General features: G+C 31.0%; 1 protein-coding gene across 1 annotated transcript; it reads left to right on the forward strand.

Annotated features, from left to right (window-relative positions):
- The first annotated feature begins 3,533 nt into the window (after window positions 1–3,533).
- On the forward strand, window positions 3,534–20,582 carry LOC148619299 (erlin-2-like). Its single transcript, XM_088579025.1, has 11 exons — window positions 3,534–3,686; window positions 7,159–7,255; window positions 8,791–8,813; window positions 9,227–9,307; window positions 10,696–10,930; window positions 11,694–11,826; window positions 13,782–13,873; window positions 14,714–14,803; window positions 15,396–15,475; window positions 17,015–17,176; window positions 17,875–20,582. Exons 2-10 carry the CDS (start codon window positions 7,171–7,173, stop codon window positions 17,171–17,173), a joined length of 978 nt encoding a protein of 325 aa, XP_088435151.1. The 5' UTR covers window positions 3,534–3,686; window positions 7,159–7,170; the 3' UTR covers window positions 17,174–17,176; window positions 17,875–20,582.
- Window positions 20,583–21,374: the final 792 nt, after the last annotated feature.

The following is a 21,374-nucleotide window of genomic DNA, read 5'->3' on the forward strand; positions in this document are numbered from 1 at the left end:
TTACGACGAGGAAATCTCTCTTTTTTTTTTTTTTTTTTTTAATATTTCATAAAAATGCCCAAAACTAAACCGAGGATGATAAGTATATATATAACGTCTCAGAATGTGACGACTCTATTCGCTACACGAATATTGATTGTATAATATTGATTTGTTGTGAGATGCATCATTAATTTGATCCTCTATCCTACATCTAAATGAACTGTCCCGTACTACCATACATCGTGTACTAAGTTACAGCCCTAGATTAATCCTACGAGGAGGAATGACCCGGCCAGCGAAAGCTATATTTTTATATAGCCTAGGTGGTCGAGTGGTCTAGGGCGCTGGACTTCGTGCAGGCGGTGTTGCCATAGATGTCACAGCGGTTCGAGTCCCGCGGAGGGAACGACCAAAAATTTGCATCGCAAATTTGACAGTTCTGACATCGTTGGGAATTTTTCAGACCTTTCTATATATATATATAAACGAATTCACCAACTTCACTTTATTCAAGTGCCGTTATGAACCCAAACATACCCTGAGTTAAACTGAAGACAAATTAAAATAAATCGTAGACTTGTCTTCTTATATGGGTATAATAATATATTGCGCCAATAATTCGATTTTCCACCTTTGTTCGATTTTTTTTTCACCCGGAATGCACAGTTTGGTTTCGATCGTTTGTGAAACAGTTAATTGGAACAACCATGAATGCATTGTCATGATTCTTTCGACATCAGATAATCGTCCATTTAACCGACATTCTGTAATAAATTCAATGACAACTAATCTTCATGAACCTTTCAACATTCAAAAACTTAAGTAACAGCAACATTTTTTTCTTACAGAGCAAATATTAGAGCAGTATTTTTGTACAGAAAACCCGCGGGAACCATAATACCAACTTTTATTGAATTCTATCCAGTAGTTTTTGAGTAGAAGATTTTTTAAATAATAATAATAAAAATATCGAAAAAAGCTTCAAAAAGGTCAATAACTCCAGCATGACTTAACAGACTTGCACAAAAAAATTGACCACAGATAGACCTCATCATGCTAAACACTTTTAACCCATTTTAAAATTTTGTTAAACCTAACGATTTAGAAGACATACATGCAAAAAACTGCTGTCTGAACTCCTAAATTCTATTTTTAATAACGGTGGCCATGTTTTTCGACAATTAAAACCACATCGGTTCTATGCAGAATACCACAAGTAACATTCATATGAAGTGAAATCATCATTTGATTTTACTGGGGCTAAGATCAAATTTGAGATAAAAAGGTAGGCTTGAAATTTTCAAGAAATAAAAAGCCAGGACAGGTCATAAGAGAAAAATAAAAAGGCATGGTCCACTATTGCCCTAATATTTTTTGCTCATATTAAATAGTGTTTCTAAATTTTCTCTAAATAAAAAGGCAGGATAGAAAATTTAATCCTAACCCCTCCCCCAATAAGGTTGCTCAGTAAGCTTAGTTCTATTTGGTCCATTCTAATAACAAGAAAGAGGAGTAATTATGATTAGTATTGTTTTTCGATGTATACGAGTCAAAATAAGTAGACGCTACCAGTTGGACTGCGGGTGTTACTTTTATGTTACTTTTCAGGGATTTTCCCAGGTAATACCTATTTCCCTTAATATTGGCTTTTAATAATAACAAAATAAAATAAAAGTGGCAATGCGTAAACGATTATACCTCTATGCAATCTAATCAAAATATGATCTATTAATTGTCCCTGGGTTCTAAATCGATTAGGCCAATTTCTTTCCAGGCTTGATAAAATTATATACCATACCAATAGTATTTATGAATTTCGGGGGAGCGCCAAAATTGGGGATAATGACAAAATTTTCGTCAGAACTTGCTAATAATGATTAAATGAGCAACTCGGACTCACTAAAAACTGTGAGCATGGACCAGGTGCACCGGCAGAGTAAGCGTCCTGTGCTTTTATAGAAATTTAGAGAAAGTGAAGAAACAAGCACTTTGTTTCGTCCATGACGATTACATCTCGTAATATTTGGATATATCACCGAGAGCTCAGTTGCCTACTCTACAGATCCGTCGTATCAGAACCACGACACTGGAAACATTCGAAATCTTAAATAACTTATGTCCAAAGTGTATCAATAACCTGGTCAGTAAAAAACAATCCAATTATTCTTTCAGGTACAGCAATATTTTAGATCTCCCACTAGTAAGAATTTTTACTTTTGGCAATTTATTTTTTATGAATTTCGTTATGCACTCATATATTATGGAACAGCTTGCCTAACATTTCAGTACTTAAAGTAGCTTTTTCAAAGTTAAAAGTTTGCTTCAGTCCTGGAATGGCTCAGAATATATGTAGATGTAGTGCATGCAAATAGTCATATTTATTATCTCAGCTTAAAAAAATTAGCTTGTATTTATAATTTGTTCCTTTTAATTGTACTGATTATGTTTGATTGCTCTATATGTTAAATTAATTCATATGTATATGAACACTTGTTTTTATTTTATGTATATGTCATTTATATTCGAGAGCTTGTGTTTGTATGTTATAGTCCCCAATCAAAATAAAGTTTTCTAAGGTCTATATTCAGTCACTGCATGTAGGATCGATCTAACAGCACCCCATTCTACTTTCTGTTCTGATGTCCTTTCTGATAAGCCAAGCAGATTTCATCTTTCGTTATTTTGAAAGCATTATTCAAGAGGAAAAACCCGAGAATTCTGAAAAGGACATCTGAATAGAAAGTAGGGTAGATTATTGTTATATCCTATATGCAGTGACTGAATGGAACAATTGATAGGTATACTTTTAGTTAAATTGGTTTCTATGTAAAAATCACGCATTTTTTCAAAACATCTTCGTAGCATTTTTTCTATTGGAGAACACATGAAGCCGTTTGTTTCTTGTTGGCTCTATTAGGGACATACGAACTATTCGTGTTATATGTTTAAGTAGCAGTCTTTGTAAGAATCATGCAAATTCTGTAATATGAGTTACACCTAAAAAGGTTTAATTTAGGTTGTTTTGTTGGTCTATATGATGAAATGTATTATCGTTCATTCCAATCAGTCTGCTCTTAGGATATAATCCACATTGAAAATCAAACAGTTTCTATTGTAATTCAGTGTCATTTACGGAGTTATCTCCCTTAATTTTGGATTCCACAGTACATTATAAATATTATTTTTATCGCCTAAGAGCACGGGTTATATGAAAAGCCACATGTTAATTTATGTTGACCTTAACATTTTAAACAAAATATCAAAAATAAAAAATGTGTAGGCTTTTCAACCATGAATCACATTTTACATGATTGTTAGCAGGTGTGGCAGTTTTAAAATACGAATTCCCAAAAATCCGAGCTTGCAGAGAGCGTTGTGGAGACGCCTTTGGCCCGCTCCAATTAGTAAAATCTACAGACATTTATTTGATGATGATTTTATTTTGATTTAATAGAACGACATTTTGTTTAGAATAAGTCTTAATATGTCTATAAATGACCCTATGCGAAAAATTATTCGAAAATTTTAGCTGACGGTAAATTTCTAGCTTTGTGTGAATGGCGGCCTCCATGCAAACCGGAAGCGGTTAATTTTATCGATTATTCACCCTAACAGTGTTTATTTTCGACCAATAGTAGGCAAGACCAACAGGCAGACGTATATTTGTAACATAAGAAATAAGTTTAAAAATTGGTTGAGATTTGGTAAGAATTAAACCATTACAATGATTGCTCTTGCATTGTTAATATATATTCAGTTCCATGCTCGTCATATCTCATCGTAATTTGATTTTGACTTAAACTAAAAAAAGTGAAAAAAATAATCGTGATTATATGTCTATCTCTTTATACAAATGTATATACTAACGATTTTTTTTTACTCTTTCACCACAAAAATGTCCAGTCACTCTGGGCGGGAGCTGTTGGCTGAGGTCTAGTCTGTGGGGAGTGCGAATTAAAATTCTCGTATGGTTGTGGCTACTTTCAGTTTTAAACAAGGAAAAACATGTATAATACTAAGGGACTAAGTTCTGTGCTTCTACTTTAAATAAATGTGATATTTAGCTTTGCTTGTGAGGGACAGGGCTATTTGTACTCAAATCATGCATTTGACTGTTGATAATTACTGCTATGTTGTTATATTGCCAATGACTGGAATCAGGGACTGGCCACCCCTAACTAAGTCTATATGATGTATAAATTAACTGTGCCTCCCCGCCTTTATACTGGTTAAACTTAAAGCCAATTAGAATTACATTTGACTTGTATGCATACTAGGGAAAGAGAAATTATTCATGATTTTAGTAATATACATGTTCGTTATAAAATTGACAAATTGATAATGACAAAGTTATGAAGAAAATATTAAGGAAGGGTGTTTCAAAGCACTGAAATACAATAAAAATGTAAAATTTACCTGTAAAAATCAATAAGTACTTAATATTTATCAGTAGTTGCCCCAGGGAAAATTAATGAATTGGTCAACTTCTAACTGTTATTGAAGTATTTTAAACTACTATTATCAAGGAGTTAAATGTAGAACTGGCGGATTGGAATCTCATGCACTTGACATAATATGTTAATAAATATGTTGCGTGGGGTGATTAACATGCAAGATGACCCATGATGCATTTTCGTTGATGCTGAGCACGCCCTGTTTATGGCGGACGATTTCCACCACTTCAACATTTCATCACCATGAATGTAAATATTCTGACCCAAATGGTTTAAAAAAAAAAAATTAAATATTCTACCACAAGCTGCCTCCAGACTATTTCAATGATCAGTATCTTGATTCGAGACATTAATCTCTGATCAAATTTTCATCTTTGTCCCACCGTCGAGGGCGGTCTTCCCTCCTCATTTAAAATTCAATTCCTTCTTCCAGACCAGATTAATTGTCATAAAATTAGTTTAAAATTGTTCAGAAATGGTCCAAGGGGTATATAAGGATTTTATTGCCATAGTTTTCCCTGCTTTTGTGATATTCTTGGATTTGATTCCTGACTGCCTAGCCCTGCCTTCCAGGGCGGTTTTCTTCCTCATTTAAAATACAAATGCCTTCTTTTATTTGACTCAAATTTGACTACTCAAGGATTTGTATAATAGATATATATGAAAATTAATTTGGAAGATTTGAACTCCTCCCTCATGGTACAGTTAATCTGCATTTATCGAGTTTTTTAACAGACAGAAGATGTATCAATACTTCAAAATAGTGATCACTGTAAGGCTATGATGGTAATTTAAATTTTAAACTCCTCCCTTGAGGTCCTGAATTTTGACTTGAAGTTGACATTTTTTTATTACTGAGGTATTGATCTTTGTATATAAGAAATTTTTCTGAAAACCATCCATGCTTTATCCCCATATATTGAAAGTACAAATGTATTAACCAACAATTACATGACACATGAAAATATAAGTGACGAGTATGGTTAAATCTCGTCACGTGAAATACAACAAGAAAGCTTGAGATTCCAATCCTGTCTACTATAAAGAGCCTTGCTATTAAGTGATAAAGTTTATATCATTTTTAAAAAAGTTTCTTAAATCTTTAAATTGGTATTAAATTCATATATTAAAACAAAAAGAGAAAAAAAATCACAATGATTAACAGCTTACTGGGATATAGTTTATGAATTTGAAAATTTTGATATTTCATTCTCAAGACATACGTACATTTACAAATGTACATAGTTATCATTTCATTGTTATTCAAAACACATTTATTAAAGATAGCCATTGCCATTCAGCGGATTTTTCTTTTTTCATTTTAATAAACACAATAGTTTTCACGAACACTTAGTGACAAATCATCCTTTATGAACCATTTAAAAAGTTTTATTTGTTGCTTATTTGTCTAAAAAGACCTAAATTGAACTTCAAAAATATTTACCTTTCTTTTATTTTAGAAAAATAAAAGTAAATGTTGCCATTATCCATTCTTCAATCATTTATCTTTAATTTTATCACTAATCAAAATACATTCAGTTTTTTTTTACAAACACTCTTAGCAAAGTTACCCTATTTTCAACATAGAAATTTGAAAAAAATTGTCTAATAAACAACCAAATAGCAATGGTAGTGTTCTATATAGATAATTACAAGTGACTTCTCCCTCTAGTATACACTCCCTGCTGGAATGCTGAAAATCAAATACGTCAGACTTCCTATTACATGTGCTGTGTTCCAAGTTCAAACTTTCACTTCCTGACAGCATACATGTATGCTTCATTGTCATTCCAGAAATTGTTGTGGTCTGAAAAGTCTTTGGGATTGGTATTGATTAGCTAATTACGTTTTTTTTTGTAAAGATTTGATGCCATGTTTTGACCTTCCTTATCTTGTAAAAGCTAAGATTCCATTTGTAATTAAAATCATCAAAGCAAGTAAATGCTTTCAGAGAATGTTGTGGTTCTCATTTGCATTTCCAAGGTATATGAGAATGAAGTTGCCTTGATGCTGTTTTAAGCTCCTGATTTTATATGCACCCAACTAGATATTGTTGTTTTTTTTTTTGTTATAAGTATTATACAGGACCCAGTTGATGATACAACTGTATTAGGTGATACTAGGGTGACAATTTGTTGGCTCAGAGTCAGAATAATGTATCACAGGAGGTGAAATGCATAACTGCAAGCTGTTGCTTGTGTGAGCTAAGTTAACACACTAAATTGTAATTTAATGATGAGTTTTATCTGAGTTAGATCTGAATAACTGAATGGAGTGGAATACTTTACTCTTAACAATAAAAATATAAAGTTATTATAGTGATTTTATTACTAAATATCAGATGGGTAACATGTCATCAAAATATAACAAAACAAGACCTTCAAAGACAAACCACAGAAGCACATAATTTCATTTAATTTTCTGTATGACTTTACATACCAAATGTAATACAAAATGTACATACCATTGAAATTTTTGATTAAGGCGTTTTTATGACAATTGCAAGTCTAAGAAACTCCTGTGTCCTCATTATATGTACACTACCAAACATTGGTAGCTGGATCTCCAAGGTACTATTCAAATATGTTCAGGTAATAGGGACATCAAGAAACTGATGATTTTCAATTTCTAGAGTCTAAACTTCAAACTGCCGTTGTCCTATATTACGTCTGTTTATCTACAATCTATGCATTTGATCATGTCATAACTTTTCGTATTACAGGAGCACAGCAAGATGGCAAATCCATTGATTGGTATAGCGGTCATTGGTGTGGGCTTAGCTTTAACAATAAATTTTTCTATTCATAAAATAGAAGAAGGTATGTTTATGTTTTTAGCTCACCTGGCCATTGGCCATGTAAACTATTGCGATCACTTGGTGTCCATTGTCGTTATCGTTAACAATTTCTTTAAACATGTTCTTCTCTGAAACTACAGAATGGATTTGGATAAAACGTAGATGATTGTTCCTTAGAGTATCCAGCACAAAATGACTGTTTGGATTTTTGATTGGTTAAAAAACATGGCTGCTGTTACTAAAAATAGAACATAGGGGTCAGACAGCAGATTTTTGCATTTATGTCCAAAACTGTTAGGTTTAACCTAATTCTGGCATGTTAAAAGTATTCGGCATGATGAGATCTATCTGTGGTCAAATTTGGGTGAAAATCTGTTGACCAATGTTGGAGTTTTTGCCCTTTTTGAAAGTTTTTTGTTGTTTTTGATGTCTTTAATTTGAAAAATCTTCTTCTCAGAAACTACTGTACAAAATTCAATGAAAGTTGGTATTTTTGTTTTTTAGGGTATCCTGCACAAAATGAGTGTTTGGATTTTTGATCGTATAAAAAACATGGCAGCTGTTACCAAAAATAGATTATAGAGGTCAGACAGTAGATTTTTGCATTTTTTCTCCAAAACCGTTAGGTTTAACCAAATTCTAACATCAGATAAAAGTATTCAGCATGATGAGATCTATCTGTGGTCAAGTTTTGGTGAAAATCTGTTGACGTTTTTTGTTGTTTTTACTGTTTTTACTTGGTATTTTTGTTTTTTTAGAGTATCCTGCACAAAATGACCGTTTGGATTTTCAATTGGTTAAAAAAACATGGCCACTGTTATTAAAAATAGAATGTAGGGGTCAGACAGCAGATTTTTGCATATATCTCCAAAACCATTTGGTTTGACCAATATCTTTCAATTGCTGAAATGATTCTTATTATAAGGCCTACAAAAGTCTTCAAGGGATTAAAGTTGTCATATGACTCCATGTAAGAGATATTGCCCTTGAGAGATGAAAAATGACTTTTTTTTACAGTTTTCAACCAATATCTTGAAAACTATGATAGATAGAATGAAACTTTTAATTGCTGAAATTATTATTATTATAAGGCCTCCAAAAGTCTTCAGGGATCAATGTTGTCAGAAAACTCCATGTAAGAGTTATTGCCATTGAAAGGTAAAATTACATTTTTAGCAGTTTTCAGTCAATATCTTGAAAACTATAATTTGATAGAATGAAACTTTCAATTGATGAAAAGAGGCTTATGATAAGTCCTACCAAAGTCTTCATGGAGTCAAAATTGTTGGACAACTCCTTGTAAGAGATATTGCCTTCGAAAGGCGAAAATTTAACCAGGTGTGTGATTCAGGCTTCTGGGAGCCTCTTGTTTTGTTGTAAGATGAAAGGAACTATGTATATTGCTATTGTATGAAGTGTAATAAAAACCATACTAAAATTTGATATGTACTTAACTATTTGTATGTCTGAAATAAATCAAACTTCATTTTAAAGCTTTCACTTAAAAACTAACAAATTTTAAAAGAACGAGGTACATTGTTAATGTTTGTTTTCCAGGATACGTAGGTGTTTATTACAGGGTAAGTAACCATATGAATTGCTAACTCAAATTGAAATGGCATCTTAATTTTTTAAGGAAGAAACCTATTTTTCATGTTCACATAATATATGGAAATAAAAACATGATGTGGCAACAATTGCAAATGAATTGAAAAAATGAAAAAGCCAAGAAGTATTTTTGGCATTTCAGAGTATTTTTACTCTCCTTAAATTATCTAATAAATGTTTACTACAGATTGTCTAGTTTGATAACAAGTTTCTGTCTTTGTATAAAGGTTGCATGACCAGTTTCATGAACTTGTATCCAAGAAATGACCTGTTATAACTTCAACATAGCATGAGCACTTTGTTGTCCAAAATTATGAAACAAAAAAAAAAAGAGATTATAAAAAAGAGTAGATCTATTGAAAATTGTCATTAGTTTGTTGTTTAGGGAGGAGCTCTGCTGTCCACCACAAGTGCCCCTGGATTCCATTTCATGATCCCATTTATAACCACTTACAGAATGGTACAGGTAAGTTTTACTGTAAAGTCAGTGTTTATCCTGTTTTTATCTACATTTCTACAAATATACTGTACTGGTATATAGAATCTTGCACTGCATCCAGTGTAGAATTATAATTCTTTACTTGCGGTCATGTTTGAAGTGCAAGGCTTGCTAAGGATTTTAAAATTGAGAAAAAATACTACTAGTATTGAAAGTGTGAAACAAAATGCAGTTTAAGGTTTTTGTTCTTAAATGAGTTAATAAATCTTATTTACCTTGATTTTTGAAATTGTCTAAAACACTGAACTCTTTATGTACAACATCATATGGCAAAACTTTTTGCTTTTGCTTTTGTGATGTTACAAAGGTATTCAAACCTGTCATCTACTGAGAACAAAAGTCTCCAGTGAGGAGACCACTTTTTCTCACACCAGTAAGAGGGTATTATTCATATTATGGATTAGAAATATATAGCAAGTTGATTTGAGGAATTTCATAATTGACAAGGTGAAGTTGTAGATTCTGTTTATTTCAATTTTTCAAAACGAAAACTTAGGCTCATTCGGCATCTGTGTCATTGTGGAAATTGTAACTGTTGTCTGTTTGTGACATCAACAGTTACAACAGGAGAACAAAGTTAGAAATGTCACAGCATCGCTTTGAACCAATGAGATTTTATAGACAATGTAATACAATCACACAACAACCAGCCACCCCTTTCTGTTTCAGCCAGTCATGGCCTTAGAACTCAAATCTTTCTAGAGATGAGAACTATTTTTCTCACACTAGTTGGGAGGTATGAAATTGATTAAAAATTAGAAAATCTACATTGAAACACAGTGAAATAAAAATATAGCCTATTGCAGTAAATATGCCTGTATAGCTTTTTATACCCCCTGCTTTTCTGGAGGTACTGTGAAAGTACTTATATTTGTGGGTATCAGTTTTCATGGTTAAGGGGAAAGCTTACCTGATGATCCTGTCATACAATTTCAAGTATATAATCCTTTTCCTTTGGAATCTAATTTATCTTACCCACAAAATCAATGAAAATTGGTAGCCCACGAACAATAGTACTTTTACAGTATATAGTAATCATTTGTCCTTCCTTCATAGCAACTTGATATTTTGACTGAAGTTTTATATAGGTATGCAATTTTGTGGGTTTTGATTTCAGACTAAAGTGACCATATGGTTACAAGGTGAGGGCTTTTGTGTGCTGTGCTCTTAGTTTATTTAGTTTGTGCAGATATTTAAATTGTTAGATTCATAGCATTTTCAAGGAAAGAACTTTGTAATGGTCCTGTAAATTAAAATAAAATACAGCATTTTTTCTTTTTAGAACAATATTGGTGTTATCATATTTTGAAGAAATGATTATCTAACAAATTGGAAGTTTTTTTTTCTGTTTTTAGACAACTCTTCAGACTGATGAGGTAAAGAATGTACCTTGTGGAACCAGTGGAGGTGTTATCATCTTCTTTGACAGGGTAGAAGTTGTCAACAAACTGAATATAGATGCTGTTTATGACATTGTCAGAAATTACACTGCAGATTATGATAAAACTTTGATATACAACAAAGTTCATCATGAACTTAATCAGTTCTGTAGCATTCATACACTACAGGAAGTTTATATAGACTTATTTGGTAAGTATATGTTGATAAAGGTACATTATGCCTTAAAAATGAAATAAAATGAAAAAGGTCAGGATTCACTCAGAAAAGTAAAAAGGTGCCTTAATTTTCCTTATTTTTTGTTGCTAAAAATCTTATAAGTGTTTTACATAACATAACGCCTGTAATTCTACAAGTATGATGCAGAATTATCGAATAAGTCAAACTGGCAGTTAAAACAGATTATGATGTTGAAGTTTTCAATGATAAAAAAAAAGAAATCTGACATAAAACATTCACAGCATTACAGCTTTTTATTTGAGTTATGCATCGTAGTCATTTAGGTTATTTCTAAAAAGACAGAAAAATATTGCAGATTGGGATCTAGCCATTTTAATAGGTGAGGGGAGGTGGGACTAAATAAAAAAAGTTTTTTTCTCAGCCATGGACAGAAAATAATATGATTCAATATATCCCCCATTACTTATCAACGTAGATTTTCAAATGCAACTTTAAACTCTGGCTGCTGCTGGAAAAAAATTGTGCCAGCACAAAAAATAATCCCAGCCCTCCCTTGAGAAGTAAACAGTATGTGCCTTATAATCATTAAAATTTAATGAGTGAACTATGAAATATCATTTAATGAGTCCATTCTGTTGCAATATAAAATTATGTATATTAAGTATTGAACAAAGAGCTTTTCTCAAATCAGAAGATGCATTTCCAGGTAAATTAAATTATTTAGCAATTGAACACATGTTCACAATTTATTGTAAGACTTTATATATTTTTATAGACCAGATTGATGAGAATTTAAAGATAGCTTTACAGAAAGATTTAACCTCAATGTCTCCTGGTCTGTCTGTTCAATCAGTACGTGTGACTAAACCTAAAATTCCAGAACAAATTAGGAAAAACTACGAATCTATGTGAGTATGCTGCCTTGTTAAGAATGTCTTGTATGTCACTTACATAGTAGTACCATTTATAGTTGACATTTATCTATTAGGCTAAGTAAACTTAAATGGTAGATTCTCATCCAACCTTCACAAAAAATATGGCATGGGTGGAAGGATTTTATTTTTTATTTATTATTTCTTACCAGATAATTGCTTGGGTAATTTTAGCTGTTTGAAGTATAGATATGTTCTAAATCCATAGCCATATCAGTTTCAGAATAGAAACTTCATTTAAGTTACCAAGAAATGAAAGATTTGTGTGTTGTTGTAGCTCAATACTAGAAATTAACTAGAAAAAAATCCCAATTTTTAAATTATTGCTCAATTTTTTTTTTATTTTGTCAATTTTTTAATGATGGGATAGGATGAGAGTCTACTACTAATTGATTTTATTTGGCCATATTACTCTTAATTTAAGGTTTTTAGTTTTTGGTTTTCACACAGTCTGGATGGTTAATACAATGTTTTTTCAGTTGTTTTCCATGAAATTTGGGATTAATTAAGTTAATCAAATTATAAAATCCCAAGCTAACGACTAATTTTTTTTCTGACATGAAAGCAGAAATATAATTTTATTTTGCCTTAAAACACAATTATACCCAAGTCATGTTCTTCAAAGAAAGAAATATGGTGGTGTCTGCTCTTGGGAAATTTTATTGCCTTTGACATTGATAATGCCCTTGTATACAGTTTGAAGCATTATCAGTGTTTTAGGCAATATAATTGGACCTTGGACAGTCACATTATCTTAATCGTGAAATCTATATAAGCTATTATTTTTACATGTTTGTCTTTGTTAAATGAAAAATCATTCTTGTCTACATAGAATGTAAAATGATACTATTCTGTGTTGATTGTTAAATCTTGCTTGTCTATGTAGAGTGTTAAATCATAGTTGTCTATGTTGAATTCAAAATGATGCATTTACTATATAAAAATTATTCATGAAATATTCAGTCACATACAGTTTTGTCTATAGCTTTTGCTAAACCAGAAGATGTGGTTCATTATCGCTATTTTGTTTAAAATCCCTTTGATCTTGCTATACGATAATTTTCAATCTCACGCCAGTCGAGTGAGAATCAAAATTATCGTTAGTTTCTATGTCCTCGTGTGACATACAAGCAACAGTGTAGGAATATTTGACGACCCAAATAACCATCTGTTTGTTTATTGTGTATGAAATAATGGCTAATTTGTGGCATTATTTTCTTGTCTATAATGGAAAATGATGAAATGCAGTAACTTACCCGATAGGAATGAATAAATCCCTAAATTATTCCACAAATTTTAAACGCGACCATCATAGTTAACCAATTTTTTTTCAAATGATGTGTATATTACAGCTGCACAACATATGTGATGTCAGGTAGTAGGTCACAGAAAAAAATCCCCGAAAGAAAATTTGCAGCTATTATAAAACTTACATATTTAGGTCAGGAAAACTAAAAATAAAAGAAAACTAATACATGTACTTACAATTCAACAAAACGGCAAAAAACAGATTATTAACTATTTTTTCAACTCGCGGGAGTTTCTCATGCTCATCTTGTCGATGAGATAAGCATGAGAAACTCCCTCTCATTGAAAAAAATATTAAATAATCTAATATCATACCCCCACTCCTAAGGAAAGGGTTATACTGTTTACCCTTGTCCTTGTGTCTGTGTTTCTGTAACACTTTTTTCCTTCACAGTTTTGTCAGCAACTACTCATTACATTCCTTCTGTAGGTATGCCATTTGGTGGAATTCATTTTTGAGAAAAATCAACAACAATTTCCTGTTTAATGAGGACTTTGTTTATAATTTTGATATTGTGACTAAAAATAGGGGTTATCAGTGGTGAACCATCACTCACAGATTTCTTGTTGTATTTGTTGAACAAGTTTTATTTGAATTGAATGACAATGTTAATTTATATCAGGGAAGGAGAAAAGACAAAGTTATTAATATCAGTACAGAAACAGAAAGTTGTAGAAAAGGAAGCAGAAACAGAAAGAAAGAGAGCTGTTATTGGTTGGTATTACCTTCCTGTTTATTAGCTAAACACATAAGCTGTTATTGGTTGGTATTACTCTTCTGTTTATTAGCTAAACACATAAGCTGTTATTGGTTGGTATTACTCTTCTGTTTATTAACTAAACACATAACCTGTTATTGGTTGGTATTACTCTTCTGTTTATTAACTAAACACATAAGCTGTTATTGGTTAGTATAACCTTGATGTTTATTAATTAAGCACATAAGTTGTTATTGGTTGATATTACCTTCCTGTTTATTAACTAAACACAAATGCTGTTTTTGGTTAATATTATCTTCATGTTTATTAACTAAGCACATAAGGTGTTATTGGTTGGTGTTACATATGTACCCTTTCGTTTATTAACTTAGCACTTGAGCTGTAATTTGTTGGTGTTACATTTCTGTTTATGAAATAAGCATTTAAGCTGTTATTGGTTGGTATAACCTTCATGTTTATTTTAAAAGGACATTAGCTGTTATTTGTTGGTATTACCCTTCAGTTTTGTAACCAAGCATATGAATTGGTGTTTGTAAACTTGCCAATTTAAAGTGTAAATGTATAATAATATTCTTCATTACATTTTATAGTAAATAGATTATTCACATTCAACAAAAAAGCTACAGTTACCAGTTCTGTGTTTACTTTCGAATGGATGGTAACTAATTATTGAGTTCTACTTCAACATATGAAAAATTCTGTGAATTGCATTGTTGAAATAATAGTAACTTTTAGCCATAATAACTAAGCCAGGTGGATTCTTTTATTGAATTCTCAATTACCAGTAGCAATGCATCATACAAGTGTCTTAAAATTATTGCTTCTTTCTTGTTTAGAGGCAGAAAAAGTTGCTCAAGTATCAAAAATTCAGTGGGAACAGAAAATAACTGAAAAAGAATCACAAAAGAAAATATCAGAAATAGAAGGTATGTTATATAAGATGATTATATACAGATAAATATAGATGATGTTTGTATTACTACAGGGGATTATCAATAGCAATATTCAACTTGTCAATATTTTCAGAAAACCTTAGTTAAAAAAGCAAGTTTTATAATGTGAGAAAGAATGTTGGCAAAATCACTAGTCAAGAGGCATTATTTATTAGAGGCTTATTTCAAAAATATTTTTTAGGTCAATGCACAAAGTAGTATGATATAATGATAAATATTTTGCTGTAATATGATGGTACTGTCTAAGTATTTGTCATCAACATTGGGAATTCATTGACAGTTGTTTTTTTTGGATAACTTGATATTTGTAAAATGGATCTCTTTAAAATTTTAACACAAGGATCCAAAGCAATATTATAAAAGGAACAACTGTTATGGGACAAAAATAATTTTTTTTTTATTAAACTTAATTTGAATTTATTATTTTTAATTGAAAAAAGTACAATTGCATAATACTGCCATGAAACGAGAACAAGAAATATTATACAAATAAGAAAACATTGATCAATCAACACTATCAATGTATATAAAAAATACAAAAATATACTCATTGGCTTTATTATAGATGCAACTCATGTAGCCAAAGAGAAAGCAAAAGCTGATGCTGAGTTCTACAGAGCAAAGAAAGAAGCTGAAGCTAATAATGTATGTATATCATGTTAGATTATACTATAGATATGGTACAATAGAGGGATTAAAATATTGTGAATTTTATTTAAAATAATTATATTAGGGCTGATCCACGATTTGAAGTCTATTGAAATGAAAACACAAAATTAAATGGTTTCAATCAAATACATGTACTTCCTGATTGATTTCAATTTCAAACTAATTGAAAGTTATTACCATAGTTAAGTAAGTGATTGTGAACATCATGAAAAGGTCAAAGATCAAAATACATTATAACTAATTGATTATACCATGTATCTAAACTTTAAACTTAGACTAAAGTAAAATTTTAAAATGAAGTAAATGTTTAAATTTAACAGTTCCAAATTTCAAATTTTACACTTTCAGTATTAATAGAAATATTATTCATAATTGATAAAGTAATTTCTCATTGGGCTTTTATCCAGGGGCTTTTGTCCTGATCTTATTTAATATATGATGCTCATGTCTCTGTGTTGTGGTATGCTTACAGATGTTAACAAGAATAATTATATCTAAAAATGTCTTTACTTTTTATAATTCTGATATAAGAAAAGTACTGATCTTATACATGTTTTCTATGGTAAGTAAGTGTTCTCTCTAGTATGGAAAGTAAAACCTAGCTACTGAGTCTTTCAATTGGTAGTCATCATTGCCTATCTACCAGGGGTGTCACATACCATATTGCATAGGTGATAGAGACATTGCTTATCTACCAGGTGTGTCAAATATTGTAGAGGTGATAGAGACGTTAGTTGGTAGTCCCTTTCTGGCAAAAGCTGAAAAGGATTAAAGTTTTAGATTGCATCTGTCTTTTTCTCAGTCTGTCTATCAGATGAAGTATCCAGACTTTTTCCAACATTCTTTGAGATAATGACTTAATATTTGTTATTAAAAGAGTTACATTTACATAATGTAGATGGGCTACAGTTGAAGTTTGAAATTATTTCTAGTTGAATTGTTTTTGGCTGAGTTATGGCCCTTGTACCTGTACTTTAGAATCAAGTCACTGCAGGCTTATATTTATAATATTCTTGGTTTTCTGGTATTTATGGCCAGTAGACTATTTGTGATAATCTCTTAATGTGTAGATGTGGCTGACATCCTCTTGTTCCATGTTCTAGCATGATGCTATAAATCTGGCTTAAAGTGTCAGATGTAGTGGTCAGATGGATAGGATACTGGGAGGACTTAAATGATCATAATATGGACATCAAATTGCAGAAAATCAATTAATTTTAGTCAAAGGAAATAAGAGAAAATGAATGAAAGAGAAAAAAATACAGGTAATAAGCAGCCAATGCTAGTTAAAAATTCAAAGTATGGCTCCTAACTTTCTACAGATAAAAATCTTATATGGTCAGTACAGTAATTGACCCCCAATGGGATAGCTTCATGTTTATTCCCCAATAATACTCAGCATAGTGTTATCAAAGAATAATATATTTCGCATTAATTTAACTGCATTTTCATATTTTATGTTGATTTTTATCAAGTTGAATAGGTACTAAAGAAACAACAATCTGCTTATTTTAGGCTAAACTTACAGACAAATACTTAGAGATGATGAGGTACCAAGCCTTAACAGCTAACACCAAGATATATTTTGGTAACAGCATACCTCAGATGTTTGCAGATCCATCTGGTGGTGTTAAGATAACTTCTCAGGAAAAAACTTCAACAACAAAGAATTGATCGGTAGGTAGAACAATGTCGATAGATTTATACAGTTATAAATTTTACGATTGAAAACATGAACTGAGAATTTAACATACAAGTATAATGACTATATCTGTTGAACTTTTTTATTTAAACTGTGTATCTGAGGGCCCTCTCAAGCAAGATGAGCCCTTGTGACAAATTTCTAGTTGAACACTGGACTGTTTTCAATAATTTCTGCACATTATGTTGTCATTATAGAATGAGGCTTCCTTTTGATTTTTTATTCTAATTTTTCATTTGAAGTTTCGGGACTTTATACAGTGAAACCTGTCTAAACTGAACCCAGAATAATCTGAAAACCTGCCTAGACTTAACCCTGAATACTCTGAAAACCTGTCTAAACTGAACCCAGAATAATCTGGAAAACTGCTGTTTAAACTGAACCCAGAATAATCTGGAAAAAAACTGTTTAAAGCAGATACTTCTAAAATTTCTTTAGATTTAAATGTATTTTGAACCTTGGTAAACTGAAAACCTGTCTAAAACTATCCAACAGGTTTCGTTGTACACTGGAAATCCGAACAAGAAAATGATGTGCTTATGACCAGCTGTTTGTTTGATACTTTGATAAGTGATTGTGTGTTTTATTACTGGAAAGTATCTAATGCTTGAATCCCAGATCTAAAAGATTTAAAATAGTATACTACCTTAATGAAGTTATATTTCAATTACAGATACCAACAAAAAACCAGACCATCTGTGATATTTGGATCTAGAAGAAGACCAAAATATATGCGTGGTACATTACATGAAGTTGTTTCATCACCATGTTTCACTACCTAATACTTATCATCAAATTACTGTAAATTTGGAAATTATTGTGTGTATTAACTATTGCAACTTTGTCAAAATTTGATCTTAAATTTTGCAATTTAAAAAAAAAGTTCCATATTAATTATGTTAAAAATTTGATAAAGTGAATTATAATTATTGCAATTAATATCAGGTGCATTTTTTGCTATAATGGTAACATTGCAATAATTTCTGATTTACAAAAAGGTTAAATTGCTTGTTTTAAAATTGTATTCAGTTATTCCTCTTTGAACAGAATAAAAAGTAAAACTACAATGTGTTGATCCACTTTAGGTGTCATCTGTAAAGTGCAATTTCTTTTAGAACTAAGAACATGAGTATAAATGTGAAGTATACAGTTTATATTATTGAGTCATAGTGATGTTAGTTGTTATTTTTTATATGACTGAAGTTAAATTAAAGATGCAACCTAAATACTGTGAATTAAAAAATGTAATATAAACACTGTGAATTTAAAAGTGTGAATCTTTGTTTATGGTTGTGCAGTGACCTCTGTTTTCTTCTTTTTTGATGATTTTCCACTGACAATATTGTTTTTAAAACAGTGTGATTTTTTGTGTTAGTGAAGAAATTTGATTACTTTTTTTTCATTGTTGATTGGATTAGAAATCATGATAGCATCACTATCAGGGAGGAAGAAAGATTGTTCAGAGTGCCTTTTCCATTGTACAATGTTTAATCATTGACATTTTTATTCAAATTTTGCTAGTGCCCTTTCATCATACATGTATGTATGTTTATTATGATATTTATGTGTACAGATACATGTAGTAATGTGCAATGTGTACACATTATTTTTTTTTTGGTCATATAATAGTTAAGTTCACTTATTATACACCTCAATTAACAGATATTACTGGATGAATTGACAGACTAATTCCCTGAACAGTAGATATAACTCTCAATGAACATTTTTTTAATATTTCTCACATTTAATTTAAGCAAGGTAATTGTTTGTTATATTTGTGGACTACGGTTTTATATTTTGGGGGATATCATTTAAAAAATGTTTAAAAAATTGACCAGAAGTCTTGAAATAAAAAGTGAACATGTGCTTTATGGAACATTGTTTAATGTTTTATTTTTCTTTCTAAAAGCATGTACCAATAATTGGCTTAATTGATGAATAAAGACCAAATAATTAGCCTTACTAGTGTCTTACCTAATATTGACTTTTCCATTGATAAGTATATTCATGAATTCCTGGGTCTTAGAATTAACTATGTAAAGAAGGGGTTTGCTCACTTCTCAGAACCCTGAATTTCTTACTTATACTAATCAGTATTAGCTTATTTGATAGGACTAGACCATAGAAATTATTTATTGTACTTCCTGGGTATGATTGCATTTTGATGTTCTTTTACTTGAGAAATTCAACTAAAAACAAAATATTCCTCTCTTGTAATGTAACCATAGATTAAGTGCTTGACATTCCCTATGTTTATATTTGTTATTGCTTATTGTTATGTCAAGATTTTTGTCTGTGTTGTTATTATGATTTATAAGGAAAGTTTATGTTGAAAGAAAATCACAGTTCTTATGTTTTGAATACAACTATCTTAAGTATATGTTATCATATGTATGTAATCAAGTAGCATGGATCTGCTCATATTAATCATGTAAGACAGTAAACATTGGATGTTTGTTTTATATTTGTATAGTTTGAGGTAGATCTTGAACTTTTTTCTCTTCATAATCTCTAGACTTCTAGAAAATTGCAAAATTTTAAAGAAGATAGTAGGAAAATTAGACAATATTAGGAGACTAGTTGTAAAGCAACTCATAATGAAACCATGTAAAGGGAAAATCCCAAACAAGTTTTACTTGAGGTGGATATCTGTTTTCTACATATCAACCTGCTTGGTTTTGTAGCTTATATGACACTAGCTGTTTTTTATATGCATGCATGTTATTTCACACTTCATTTTTTCAATAATTATCTTTGTATGTAATTGCTCAAGTTACATTTGCTGTTTGTTGGTCATATATTTTTTAATTACGTATGGATAATTTATTTCAAAAGTAAGAAAGATAAATTCTCTGCATTCTTGAAAGCTCTAAAACAAAGTTGACAATGTAAAATATTAAAACTTTCCAAAGTTGACAATCTAAAATATTAAACATTTCCTTAGTAAAAGAATTGAATCTATTTTTCCTTTGATTTGATTGCATGAAATCTTTCGTCCTGCTTTAAAGTGTTATAAAATATCTGGTAGATAGTACTGAAGTACGCAATTGGCAATGTCTATTTTTATATAACACTGCTGTATGTATAAACTACCGATATAACTATTACAATAAATGTATTTACTGTGTGGGAAAAAATCAATTGAAAATGCATAAAAATTATTACTTATAATCAGAAAAGTATGTGTTTTTTTTTTCAATTTTGCCTTTTGATGTTTTTAATTGGTAGGAATCTATACACAAACCCTTTTGTTCAATGGAACCATGGAATTTCATGTAAAACCACCAGATATGAATTTATATTTTTTTAACATAACATCACCAAGAGGTTCTATTTTCGTTTTTTATACCATACTAAATAATCAATAAATTAGTATCTTCATGTTTTGCGTTTTATTTCTTTATTACTTGTATATGTCTATAAAGGTTCCATGCACTTGCAGATTTTTTTTAACAATAGCTCAATTTGCTACAGTTTAAACATGGGTTGAGATAACTACCCTCACCCCCCTCCCCCCCCCAACTCATTAACTCCAATGTGATTTTCAGATACCCCTATACCCCCATTAACCAATTACTCACCAAAAAATAAACAGAAGCATTTTTATATAATCACATAAAATTTTTGTTGTATAATGGGATGGCACTGTTGTTTTCAATATCATTAGAGTTCTTGTCTGTAGACACTTGGTTTTGGCAGGATAACTTGAATATTAATTGGTGGTGTTAGTGAATTTTGATAAAATTAAAATAGATTCCAAACTACATTGTTTAATTGGCTGATTATGGTTTAATGTCCTATGGCAAATATTTCATGCATTTCAGGACGTGAACAATTGACCAATCCAACAAACCCTGGTTTGTACTAGACCCGCATGCTGATCTTTCTTATGCTAGTTCACAGGAAAAAAACAGCCCACTAATAAGCATGCTACCCCTACCTTCTTCAGATATATTATTCTGACTCCTAGCCAATCAGTCATCATTCTATCCCCTAAAATATAGCAAACTTGATAACTACCAATTTTATTTTTAAAGTTTTTGATGTGAATTGGCTAGGAATCTAACACATGACCTCCTGCACATGAGACAAGCATTCTATCTTGGAGACCACTTAGGCAGATCCCAAACAACAAAAGGAAGGTTGGTTATGGCCCAATGGCTTTTGGAACTA

Source organism: Perna viridis, chromosome 4, assembly GCF_037379345.1.
Source record: "Perna viridis isolate PV_CMFRI_1.1 ecotype Kerala chromosome 4, ASM3737934v1, whole genome shotgun sequence".
Taxonomy (NCBI): domain Eukaryota; kingdom Metazoa; phylum Mollusca; class Bivalvia; order Mytilida; family Mytilidae; genus Perna; species Perna viridis.

Bases quoted from the DNA above. Each gene is read 5' to 3' on its own strand.
- LOC148619299 (XM_088579025.1), top strand. From the start codon at position 7,171: ATGGCAAATCCATTGATTGGTATAGCGGTCATTGGTGTGGGCTTAGCT. The intron at 10,931-11,693 runs GTAAGTATATGT...ATATTTTTATAG, and splicing joins AGTTTATATAGACTTATTTG to ACCAGATTGATGAGAATTTA. The intron at 15,476-17,014 runs GTATGTATATCA...TGCTTATTTTAG, and splicing joins AAGAAGCTGAAGCTAATAAT to GCTAAACTTACAGACAAATA.